At 34.1% G+C, this 13,526-nt stretch overlaps 1 protein-coding gene across 4 annotated transcripts in view; it reads right to left on the reverse strand.

The window, feature by feature from the left end:
- The window catches only part of EPHA5 (EPH receptor A5), a 350,421-nt gene that overhangs the window by 321,793 nt on the left and 15,102 nt on the right, over positions 1 to 13,526 (reverse strand). For all 4 annotated transcript variants that reach the window (XM_063108762.1, XM_063108760.1, XM_063108761.1 and 1 more), the window contains exon 2: positions 184 to 248. In XM_063108762.1, coding sequence (XP_062964832.1) covers positions 184 to 248 — 65 coding nt within the window. The remainder of the gene's footprint in view (positions 1 to 183; positions 249 to 13,526) is intronic.

The raw sequence follows: 13,526 nt of genomic DNA on the forward strand, positions 1-13,526 counted from the left end.
AACACTTCCCTATTGTTACCTTTTTCCCTGTCAGAACTAATTTGAGGTTCCTCCCACCCCTAATACATGCAAACCCCTCCTCTCTTAAGAAATATATCCAGTGAATTTTCAACCTCATGTAACATTAAGCATGATGCCTATGCATGTAGCTTGAGTTTTTGAGAAAATTTCATAAAAACTTACCCCATTTTTTGGAAAAGCGATCCATCCCAGGTCCCCCATGACAGTTCGTGAATCCAATAAATTCACTGAAAGACAAAGAACACAAAACTGAGTGAAACATACAGTGTATCCCTATTTTGATGGTGTTATTAAAAGTGCATATTGTTTACATAACTAAAATTAGATTGAGTTTTCATTATGATGAACACAAAAGGTATAATTTAAAGAAAACATTATGGTATAAAAGAGAACATGTGATTTTTAATAAACACTTGGAGAACAATTACAACAAACATATATACATAAATCATTACCTTAAATGCTTTTTTGCCAAACAAAGACAAATAAAAAGAACTAATAATAAGATAAAGAAAAAGAGTGAAAGAAAGGCCCATAAAAACAAATTTCCTATGCTGCTTTTTAGGTCTTGAGATTAAGTTGCAGCCGTAAAATTGTACCTAGATGTATTTTATTTTCTTCTGGAAACCTATTATGACGCAATTAACAAATAATTTACACTAAACAATAGTAAACTGTTCCCAAGCTTGTAACATTTTTTTTATATTAACCAAAATCTGTAACCCAAATTACAAGTTTAATTAAGAAATAAATCTACACAACTTTAACCAAGACAAGGAAATTGTAGCAGTTCTTGGGGTTTTTGTTATGGTTGAGTCCACTGCATTCCCAAAGATATCTTCTACCTAAACCTAGCCATAGTCTAAAATGTGCTTAAAATAGAACTGTCAGAGTCATTATGTGTGGAAATCCTAAGATATTTGGAAACTCCCAAGATGGAAGTCTGAATACCATCACTACAAAATGAAGCCATGCGTGAGTATATAAGCACGTGCATGCACACTCATACACACCTTCATATACTGTCCCTGGAAAATAGTTCAGGGCTTTAGACCTGGATCACAAATCATTATCTTTCCCACCTATTATACCTAACTCACATAGATCTACTTTGGTCTCTGTACAACTGAACCACTTTGAATGAACCTGACACATGGACTCAAAAGGCAAATGCCTGGGTTATTCCTAATTAAAGCTACTTTAAACTACATTCGAGACCCAGTATTATGAAATGCCACCAATCCTAACAGGATGATTCTATCTGAAAATGTAAGCCTGGGGTACTAAACGAGTAACAGTTGATAGGCTAGGAAATGTATTGTAATACATTGAAGATAATATAACATAAAATTATATTTAAAGAGAATGTAAGATAAAATCATTATTTTAAGAGAATATAAGATATATCAGAATCATAATTGAAGTTGAGATTTTCTACAGAAATTCTGTGCCTTTAACACTTACTATCTATGATTTTATTTCACACAAGCAACAAATTATGAGACAAATGTACACTTGTGAACATAAGTTTCTTATAAATCAATTTAAAAGTCTATAAGTAACATGGAAACAAATCAACAACTTAAAATCTGTAGAAAATACAGAAACATACTGAATACCATATAATATTAACATATATATTTGTAATTGTTGCTAAACATACTTCTTTATTTCTCTCTCTATGCCATATAATCTTTAGCCTACACACATCATCACATTGGCTTTATGGAATAATAAATAAGTAAACTAATTTGTGAAATTATTAATTTTTTAGAGAGATAATTATCTAACTGAAAAACTTATTTAAAACAACAAAAACAACAAATAAACCGAAATTTTTCTACTACCCACTGATCTTGCAAATCCTGCCAGTCATTCCACAAGATCTAATTTTTCAGCTAGATCCATCCTCTTCTCTTTTTACTCTATTGTCGGCTTTTCTGGTTTCCATGGGAATAAGGCTACATTAAACTTAAATGTCCTTGTCCTCATTTTAGTTTTTCTGGGACACTAGGGTTGTGTCTAGACATGACTAAATATCAGGGGAGTGCAGAACCTGAACTGTTATGTTTATTCATCTTAAGGATTCACTGAATATATCTTTGATATTGAGCAGCAGCCTATTGTGTAGATTAGATAAAGTGGAGCAAATCAGCAAACTAAGGGTGTTACTATGATGGCAGTCAAACTGAACTTAATCCTGTGGTGGCAAACCGATGTGCATAGGAATTCTAAGAATTCATAACCAGCCTGCCATGAGAAACACAGCATTCCTTGTAGACCTTGTAATATGTAGATTTGAAATATTCATTATTACTAACAGAATTCCAGATGTCTTTTCAAAATTTAGTTACCCTCACTTGAATTAGCTTTTAATCTCATTTACTCTTTTTACCATTTTACCTTTTTTTTCCCCCTCAAAACATGTGTGGAAGTAAATGAATAACCCCAAAATACTGGTGTGACTGTTAATACAATCTATTGGGAGTTTTCAATATTGTAATATACTACAAAATACATAAAAATAACCGCAATAGGAATCTATATAATTTTACTTCTAGTGGTCTTGTTAAAAGGCTTTCTTCAGACAGATTAGGAGGTTAACAGGAAATACATGTATGTCACTTCCCACTACTGTCTAAAATTGCTTTCCTCCATGAGACAAATAATTTCATAAAATTCATAATGCAAAGAAGATATTTACATATATCATTACTGAATTGGAAATTGAGGAAAAGAAAGTAAAAATAGGTGTTTTAGGCAATTACTTTCAGATTACTATAATTTAATCTTGTTCATATAATGCATAAAAAATAGGATTTGATATCTCAGAGAAAGTAACTAAAATTTATACACAAATTTTAAAATGCATGTCTTTCTTTTATCTCCAAGCTTTGAACAAGCTGCTTTAGCTGTCTCAAATGCCCTTTTCCCCTTCTAAATAGCTAAATTTTCATTTGTCCTTCAAAACATATTTCAGGAACTACCCTCTTCAAGAAGCCATCTCTGATCCTCCCTTTTCTAACTCTGAGTTAGATATTATTACTGAATATTCTATTAGCACCCAGTTCTTATTTATCTCAAAAAAATCTAAAAAAACACCATGTTTGACTGATGCCTATGAACCTAGCCTGAGCACAGAACAGCTGAATAGTTGTTTGTCTTATGAATGAATCATCTGGTCAGTGGGCAGATCAGGAGGGTGTGGCTGAATCAGGATACACCAGTGGTTCTCAACATGAATATCTGATAATGTTTGGAGACATTTTTGACTGTAAAAACTGGGGTGTAGAGGGAATATTTGCTACTGGCATTCAATGGGAAGAAGTCAGGCATGCAGCTAAACGTCCTGCAAGACACAGCAACACATCCAGGAAAGAATTATCAGGCCTCAATATCACAAGTGCCAAAGTTGAGAAGCCCTGTTATACACCTATTGATTCTACTTGACAACCTCTACTTTCATAATTCTTTGTGCAGTACATCAGCAGCATCATGATCTTCATTAACAGAGGTTAGCATATTTAGAAGCATTTCTTATGAACTGAAATAATATGCCTATTTAAGAAAACAAAAAATATTTTAAAAATTTAGTCTTATTTAGGGAAATAACAAGAATACTCTGACTACACAAGGCCCCTAAATTATTTTTCACATATCCAATATAATTATTACATGTATTCTTATTTACGCTCTAGTAATTTCTCCACATTCATGATAGCATACATGACAAAGTGACAAAGCACTCTGCCACTTGCCCTACTAGTTATAAAAAAATAGAAACATAAAAGATAAAAAGTTATTTATATAAAAAACAGAAGTTTAGACACAAGGTATATATATAAATTTGAATTTTCAGAAATTCATTTCCCAATTTCACTATCAAATTTATTAAAAAGGAGGATTGACAGTAATGGAGCACAGTCACTAAGTATGTTTTGTGCTACAATTACAGTAATGAAATTGTTCTGAACAGTACATATGCTCGTTGTAAATTACAATGAATACACAATGAGTATTGATCTTCATTGTACAACTTAATTAAAACTTGTCCAGGAGAAGCCCCTAATGAATATAATTAGAGGAAATGTTTGATACCACAGTTATTCTGGAAGACATTAATTAGATATCAGAAATTTTATGGAAAATGTTTTTATTCCATTCTTTGTATTTTAAAATAGAGCCACATGATTCAACTGAGAGACAGACTTCAAAGTCATTTTCCCTCAGCCATTGTATAATTATGAGAAGATGTGCATATCACTTGGTATTCTAATCAGTAATTAAGAAGACTGACTTTCCAGGAGTAATAACTCTACAGGAGTCAATGAGTATGTGCTCTATTGCAAATTCCTAAAGTTAACATACAGGGGGGGAAATTTCACTAATACGGGAACTTTTTAAAAAGTAAAAATCACTTAACTGTCTGCCAAACCAAATAATAGATTATATTAGAAACTAACTCAAAATAGTCCTAAGTATGCTTTAATTTTATCACTTCACATTAATAATTTTTCAATGCTTTCTTGAACAGATAAAAGCTTTTAAAGACTTTCACAAAAGGCAGAGGATCACCAACTCATTATTTTTGTTGGGATTCAAGGGAAGCAAGGAGAAAACAAAATGGGTAAAGTGGAATATGCATAAAAAGACTCCTAAGTCTTCAACTTCACACACTTTAACAATTAGAGATTAAAATTCAATGATTATAACTTGCAAAGAATCACAACTTGCTCTACACTTTGACTCCACTGCTTTTTCCTAATACTAGTCACTATGAATAGGAAAATTTATTGGATTCTCCAGGGAAAAGACACATTGGAATTAATGTGTGTTCAGACTTTGAAGAGTCGAAAGACAGATCAAGATGTTTGATCTCACCACCATCAGGGGCAAGGCCATAAGAGAATGTGTCATCCTTGATAACATGAAGGTAAATTAGAGCCAAAAGGCATATTCTTACTCTCACATCGTTTCTCTTTTTTCCATGATCTTTACATTAACAAACACAATTATAATGGCAGTTAGACATCCACCAAAGTATGAAAAGAATAGTTTGGATTAGTAGGAGATAGAATGGCATTCTCTTTCTCTAATGGCATTGAATCAAGGTCCACTGCATACAATAGACTTTTGATGGATACTTGTTTATTGATTGCCACTTAATCATATCAGAAAAGCTACTAGATTCAATTACAACAAAAATTTAACTAATCTGTGGGAACAAACCCCAGATAAATAGCTGTCCAGCTTCTCTTCATGGTCCCATTCAGCACAGATGTGATTTCTTGCTTTCAGCCTAAATTTTATAATTTGATAGCTGCTACAGGGAACTAACAACAGTTGACAAAAAGAGTGCAGAGAGAGAGAACATGTGTTTCTCATTGGAAAGGTAAATCAGTAAATTTATTTATTTTATTTTTTTTTTATTTTTTTAAGTTTTATTTTGTCGATATACATTGTGGCTGATTATTGCTCCCCATCACCAAAACCTCCCTCCCTTCTCCCTCCCCCCCTCCCCCCCCAACAATGTCCTTTCTGTTTGCTTGTCGTATATTTGATAAAAATTATGTTACAGGTTTAGGGGTATTATATAGATTTTTGGCATCTCCTCACTGGAAGGCAGGAATCCATAACCAACTGAATTTCTTCGGACAACAAATGGCAAAGTATTTGTTTATTTAGCAATTCTGAGCAACCCATGCGCGTAGCCTTTTTTTCAAAAAAAGAATAGAGAATATGGGGAAAGAACTTATTGAATGCTCAATACATGTCAAGTGCTCTACTAGACAATTCATATATGTTTAATTATCTCAACAAACCTATTGGCTCAATAAGAACACTGATATGTTGTAGTCCTGTTCAGAGCCCCAACATGAAGAAAGCATGAAACTTTCACTGAGATCTTAGTGACAGACCTTAAGTTATACTTATTGTTTCCTGCAGCAAGTCCCCCGCTAAGGACCTGGACATAAGATCACTTTATTGCAGCCTCCTATCTCCCTGAACATCCAAAGACTAGAACTAAATCTTAATTATGAATGAATCTATCTTCTTTGTACATGAACCATGGCTGCCAAACTCTGCTTGAGAAAAATCATGCAACCAAAGATACTGATTCCATCCTAAATTAACAGTGGCCTCAACTGAGCTATCAACATTACCTGACAAACCCATCTTTGGGTAATTAGTTCTCTTGCACATGAACCACAAAGAATTTTGCCAAAATTCTAATTAAAATACATTGAAAAATAAACTTCACTTTCCCTTCCAGTGAATGCCTTATCTCTGTCTGTGGAGGATACTAACATTTATAAAGCAAATGTATTTCACAGGGCCTAGCCTCCAAAGCCCTGCAGTTTCATGTTTAGTCTAACTTTTAAAATTACATATAGAAATGTTAAGCTTGCAAAAGACACGAAACCTTCCCCAGGCTAAAGTCTCTGTTGTAGATAAAGAATTGTAAGACAGCAAAATTGGGGGCTCAAGGAAAGACATCCTTGGTGCAAGGTAACCTAAAGTTGCTTTATTGTTATGTAAACATACTAAGGAAATTGCTGTAGGAAAAGACAGTAGTTGCTAAGAACAAGCTTTTGTTGGTGGATCAACTTAACCTTTTGCAAATTACATTATGGAATGTCACTTTGTTATTTCACTGATGTTACCAGATTCTATTGTTAAACTATACTTAGCCATAACTCCACCTATGTTCCTTTTCTGTAACTTTCTGGCCTGGAGAATAAATACTGAGAAAGAACCCCAGTCCGGTGTTATTTTTCCCAGGAGGAATGCCTCTCTCTTGAGGGTTCCTGGAAAATTAACCCCTTTGGGGCTTCTCACTGCTCCGAAGAAATGGGCTTTGAGTAATCCTTTTTTGCATCTCCATCACCCAGGGGGAGAGAGGTGATAAAGAGAGTGTAACATCTGTCCTCTTCCTAATTCAAATTATTGAATGAGTTGTCAATACCCCTATCTATTTCTTCTGGTTTCAACTCCCACTATTCTAGCAAAACCTCTGTCACCAAGTTCACTAACGGTAATCATATAGCTCTGAGCTAATAACTTGCCTAATATTTTAGCAGTATTGGGCCATGACCCTCATGGACAAACATTCTCACCTTCTATCTTCTATGGAACATATTACTGTGGTTTTCTTCTGCCTCTTTGGCTGCTTCTTGTTTCCTTTATAAGCTACTATCTCTGTACCAACCCTTTAAATGTTGATTTTGATCAATATTTTTGTAGATTGTCTTCATTCCCCACACTACACTAATGATTCTTAAGACAACATCAGAAAAGAAAAGGAGCTTTTTGAGAAAACAAAAGTCTTGGTGCCAGTTCATACATACTGAATTGGACTATTAAGGATGGAGAGTGCCTAGTATGTTTATTTTTTGTTTGTTGATTGGTTTTAAAGCTAATATTAGCATATACCACCATATAAGGATCTCTATAGCAGAGCTAATGAACTTTCAAGCCTTCAATCATGATCTAAATGTTAATGACCTCCCAAATCCATATATCTTATCCATTTCTCTCTTCTAAAATTCCCATCAATTTTGAAAATTGCCTGCTGGTTATTAACAAGTTCACAGCATGTGGTCACCCTAAATTTAGCCTGTTCCAAAATGAACAAAGTATCTTCCCTGTAGAAGAAAAAAATGATGCTTCCTCCCATATTCCCTATCTCAGTGAGTGAAATGCTATAGAACTAGTTCCTCTATCCAGAAATCTGAAACACCCTTGTCTTCCTTCCCCTTTACCCCCATATTGAATCACTGACCAAATCCCGATTCTAACTATATCCTATGTGTAACTTTCCAAACTGCCTGCTGTGTTTCATTCCACAGTGTAACCAGTCCAGCCAAATCCTTGCCATAATTTTTCATTTGAATAATTTCCTAACTGTTTTATTAGTAGAGAGGCATGATCCTTGAATATTTCTTCAAAATACTACATCCAGAAGTACCTTTCTAAAGCAATATGATCATGTCACTTCCCTACCTCAAATCTTATAACTGTGTCTTATTATTTTAATATAAGTCCTTTCAGGGTTACTCTATTTTCTTCTCCTGTTTCATTCAAGCTTTTTCCTCATTCTATTTCTATATTTTAGCGATAATGAACTTATTCCAGTTCCAATTATGTGGTCCCACTGTTGATTCAGTTATGTCCAATGAGCTGTGAGGGCGATCTGCAAAGGAAGGGAATTTGGGGTAGAAAGCATTAGTAAAGAAAACTCCTGACTGCTGTAAATTACTGGGTATGGATGTATCTCCTGGAACTGATACAACCATCTAGAGAAAATAAAGAGAATTGGCAGGAGAGCAAAGTCTACAGATTAAGGTTGGCAGAGTGAAGGGATGAGAATTATCTGGTTGCAAATTATACTATAGAGTTGCTAATCCATCTAAACTTGAAACTTGCCTCTTTTGGCACTTGCTTTAATGGGGAGAAAGAAAATCAGTTTTTTTGCTTAGTCCAGAAGGGAAGAGATTTGCTGTTATTTGCAGACGGGGTCATCCTAACTGATACAACTTCTAAGTGGCAGAGTTTGAAGGCAAACTCATCTCTCTCATTACAGAATCTGTTTTCCTTCCATCATGTCCTAATACCTCCAAAATTCTATTCATGGAATTCCAATGATGTTCATAACTAAGTCATTTAAACTCTCTTATTATTTGTTTGAAGTGATTTCTAAAAGTGATAATTTTTGTTGTCCCTTTCGATATTAATATATTACGCTTCATTGTTGCCTGTGAAGAATAACCAGTTCTTTTAATTCTTTGTTACAAAATCTCCAAAATACTTTTCATCATGATAAACAATGAAGTTTTAGCTACTGATCTTCAAAAATGAAGCAGTAGAATATTCATACCATGAAGCATACTACTGTGATAGAAGCAAAATCAATCAGAAATGTATAGTAAAAATTTTGAATTGCTAATACGCTCTAAAAGTGCAAACTCAGGGAGATGGCAAAAGGAATTTAGAATTAGTATCCACTGGTTAGTCTGTACAAAGTGTTTAGACATAGCTAACACAGAAATCCACTGACAGCTAAATTATGACTAATGAGCAGTCTGCTACGTTCACAGGACATGTTGCATGAAAAGAGCAATACCATATGGTTTTCAGTGGCTACCTTCCCAGGTGTGGGAACCAAACTTGTCAAATCTTACAGATTATTTTTACTCTAAAGAGAAAAATTAACATTAGATGTCATAGGAGGCTTGAAATCTGTACATCACAGAATGCTCTCACTTAATACTCTCTTAGTTTCACACCACCATGTATATAGAAAATAGCTGAAGCTATTTCTTTCAAAAAAATATTCTAAGTTTTTAACATTTGAAATAAATGTGCTTATTCACAATTAACTTTGAGAATGGTTCCTTGCACAGAGAATACTTATCAGTCCTATGATTCTGGTTTTTCTACCATGTGACCTTGAGGAAATGATTTTACTGTGAAAGCCTCAATTTTCATATCTGTAACATCAGTGATTGAGACTAATAAAATTACATGTGACTGCACTTAATATACTTTATATCACTTAATCCTAGCAAAGATCCTTAAGTATGTTATTTTCCCCGTTTTAAAGATAAGGAAATTGAAATTGAGAAAAGCTAATAAGACAATGTCCCAAGGTCCCAGAGCTAACGAGCACATAGCTAGAACCTAAATCCAAGTCTCACTCCAAAGCTTTTGATCTTGCTTCTATATCACACTTGCCCCAGTGTCTGGCTGGCTGAATACAAAGGTTGGTTCACTCCTCTGAAATGCTTTACTATATATCTATGAATTATTAAATCACTGTATTGTAAATAGTATATTACAGAAGCCAGCATCTATAATAGTGGTCTAATCGTATTGTATGTAAGATGGAAATCTTCAGATATATCGAGCAGAGATTCGCTTTTCCTGGAGGAAGAAGATAAGTCTCAAATTTCCAACAGTAAGTTATAAGATTCAAAGTACTGATGAATCCTTTGGTCTTAATTTTTTGTTGTTCATTTTGCCTTAAGCATGTTAATTGGGGTGAAATAAGGCATATATTTGTCCAAACAAACTTTGTCCTTAAAGTCAAAAAGGGCATTAAAAAACAATAGGAAAGAATGGAACATGTATGCAAATCTGATTATTTGTTTTGAATGAACTCTTATCCCACTAATGCCTCACTGAAATGTATCAAACTTCAAAACAGTCTCTATAATCATTAGCTTTTCAGCATTCAGGGTAGAATAAACAATGACTACATCTGAACAAGCACTAAAATAGACAAAAACTTTCACAAACTCATAGTCTGTATATTAAGGTGATGACATTTGCCAAAATGAGCAAACAACTGAGTGACCCAGTAGCCCTTTGTATAAAGGAAGTGACCCAAATTTTTGCTGACAACTTGAGTCATTATTTTCACCTCAGCCTTGCAGCTTAGTTAAAAATTTAATTCTGATATAAACTCTACATAATGATTCTTTGTTATCTAAAATAGAAAATAAGTGTATTACAAGATGATGGAGTTTGGATGTGTTGTGCCCTCCAAAACTCATGTGGAAATTTGTTCCCCAATGCGGCAGTGTTGGAAACTGATTGAGTCATGGGGGTGGATCCCTCATGTACAGATTAGTGCTCTCCCTAGGTAGGTGGAATAATGAGTGAGTTCTCACTCTACTAGTTCCCACAAGAGTTGGTTGTTTATAGGACCCTGGTACCTTCTCTCTCTCTCTCTTGTTTCCTCTCACCATGTGATCTGCTTGAACCCACCGGCCACCTGTCATTTTCTGCCATGAGTAGAAGCAGCATGAGGCCTGTGCCAGATGCAGTCCCAGAATTGTATGCCAAATAAACCTCTTTTCCTTATAAATTACCCAGTCTCAAGTATTTCTGTTATAGCAACACAAAACGGACTAATATACAAGAAATCTTTGGTTAATGTTTTGTCATGGAAAACCAGCCAAAATATATAGCAATACAGACAGAAGTAGTAACAAGTACAACAAATATGATGCCAAATAATTTTTGGTAGCTGAACATAAATATTTAGTACCCACATCTAATTATCCATCTCAAAATAGCTACCAGTATTCATGATAGCAGGAAAATATTTTTTTAAATCAGTCTATTAAAATACAATGATTTGTATATCTTAACAAGGTATAAGATCAATGTAGTAGTAATCAATTTTGCCTACTTAACCTGGTGCTTTTAATCCATTTTTGGTAAAAATATAGCCTCAGTAGTTGTCTATTTGTCCTTTTACAAAAGTTACTAAGGAAAAGAATTTTTTTTTTTAAAAAGTAAAATAAAATAAAAGTACTTTCATTCTTCTGTGGTATTGTAGCCGACACTATTTTATGCCTATGAATTACTCACATCCTTTCTCTTTCCTTGGTATCTCAATCTCCTTGTGTTTGGAGTGGTAATGTGCCCCATACCAGACAATGGATCATTACTGGTCTTAGCAAATAATGATAATCATATCTCTATTATCTTAGCCTCTACTGAATCTGGTGGCCTCATTCCATAAGTCTGGCCAATGAGATATAAACAGAAATCTTCTCACCAGATTTTGGGAAAATTTTATTGTCCTAACTAAAGGAATAATGCAGCTGACATGGTTCCTGGGTCCTGTCTTTCCCTTCTTCTTGTTCTGAATTGGATGTGATGCTGGCAGATGCATTAGCCTTCTTGCAACCGTGAGGCAATAGGCATGAGAAATAGGCCAAGAAAATCACAAAGATTCCTGTCCTAACATCATTAAGCCACTGAACCCAAGCCACCAGACATCTACTCTTAAATTTCTTTCTCAAACATTTTTTTTTTAATTTTTCTATTTCTTTTTTTGTTTGTTTGTTTGTTTGTTTTCATTTTGACTGGTTAGGGGATCGCAACCCTTGGCTTGGTGTCGTCCACACCACACTCAACCAGTGAGCACACCAGCCATCCCTATTTAGGATCCGAACCCGCGGCCTCGGTGCTATCAGCACTGCATTGTCCTGAGTGAGCCACGGGGCCGGCCCTTTATTTCTTTTTTATTTCATTTTTTTTATTGAAACATAATTGATCATACGTATTTGTGGGGTACAGAATTGAATATCAATACATTTGTACAAAAATGTGGTGATCAAATCAGGATAATTACATCTTTACAAAAAGTAATCAATCTTTGTGACCCCTAACTAACTTCTCACCAATCCTCCTTCCCCTTTGCCCCTCTAATAACCACAGTTCTGTTCTCTTTTTTCTTTTTGAAAGGTCAGTGCATTATTGTGATTGTTTCTTTTTTTCTTTCTTACTTTCTTTTTCTTTTCTTTCTTTATTTTAACTCCAACTTATGAGTGAGGACATGCAATATTTCTCTTTCTGTGGCTGGCTTATTTCACTTAATATAATTTTCTCTGAGTTCATCCATACTCAATGGAATACTACTCTGCCATAAAAGAGAATGAAATTCTGCCATTCAAACAGAAAAAAAAAATTAAAAAATAAAAATTGTTAAAAAAAACTCTATTTTTTTAAGCCACTGTTGTATTGGTAACCTAAATAATACTATGCAATACAGACAATATATAAACAAATGAGAAAAAGTGCAACTTACTTCCCTAACTTTTGTTCAAGTTCTAAGGAATATATAAAACCTACAACAAGGGTTTGTTCATTCAACAAATATTTGTTAAATATCTACTTAAGTGCCAAAAATTGTCCTAAGTTCTGGAGATACATCAGTGAATAAGAAGTATCTTGCGGTTTGCTCCACCTTCCAGAGTAGGAACTTGTTTGAATTTATATTACCTGTCAAATACTTCATTTATACCCCCTGTCTTAGGGTATAATTATCTGAGTTAACATTTGGCACTTAGGGATATATGTATATATATGTATACTCATTCAAAATGAGTTTAATATTATTTGGGAAAGTAAAGGAGAAATAGTGACCAAAGCATACATCTTGAGGATCCATTTTGAAATAAATGGTTATATCAATGATTATACATCAAACCAGACTTATAATTGTTTTCCTTTTGCACTTTGATATTTGCTCTTACAACTCCCTAACACCTTGTATTTTCTTATTGTACATAGTGTTATCTGATAATCATCTACATCACCTTTAGCCTTAAAACATTTTCCTATTACCCTTTCCAGAGATTAATAATAGAAGACATTTAGATAGAATTATCCGAATATCAGTCATGCATGAGTATAAATGTTTTATCTATATACACACACCCATTTGGTGTTTTATTGAAATATGATATTTCTATCATCCACCTTGATATCAATTGCAATATTTTTTTTAAATTGGCTTCTTCAAAAATTTACAAAATCAAGATATTATGGGAAGCCTGGTATACTGCATTTTAGAAAGCCCCCCCCCAGTGGTTCTCATACTCACAGTTAGACAACATTAGAACTGGGCTAAGCCCTGGTTCAAGGAAGTGAATCTACATTTCACACAGCAGGTAGGTTGCTGTGGCAATGTCAAACTGCAACAACAG

Source organism: Cynocephalus volans, chromosome 9 (genome assembly GCF_027409185.1).
Source record: "Cynocephalus volans isolate mCynVol1 chromosome 9, mCynVol1.pri, whole genome shotgun sequence".
NCBI lineage: Eukaryota > Metazoa > Chordata > Mammalia > Dermoptera > Cynocephalidae > Cynocephalus > Cynocephalus volans.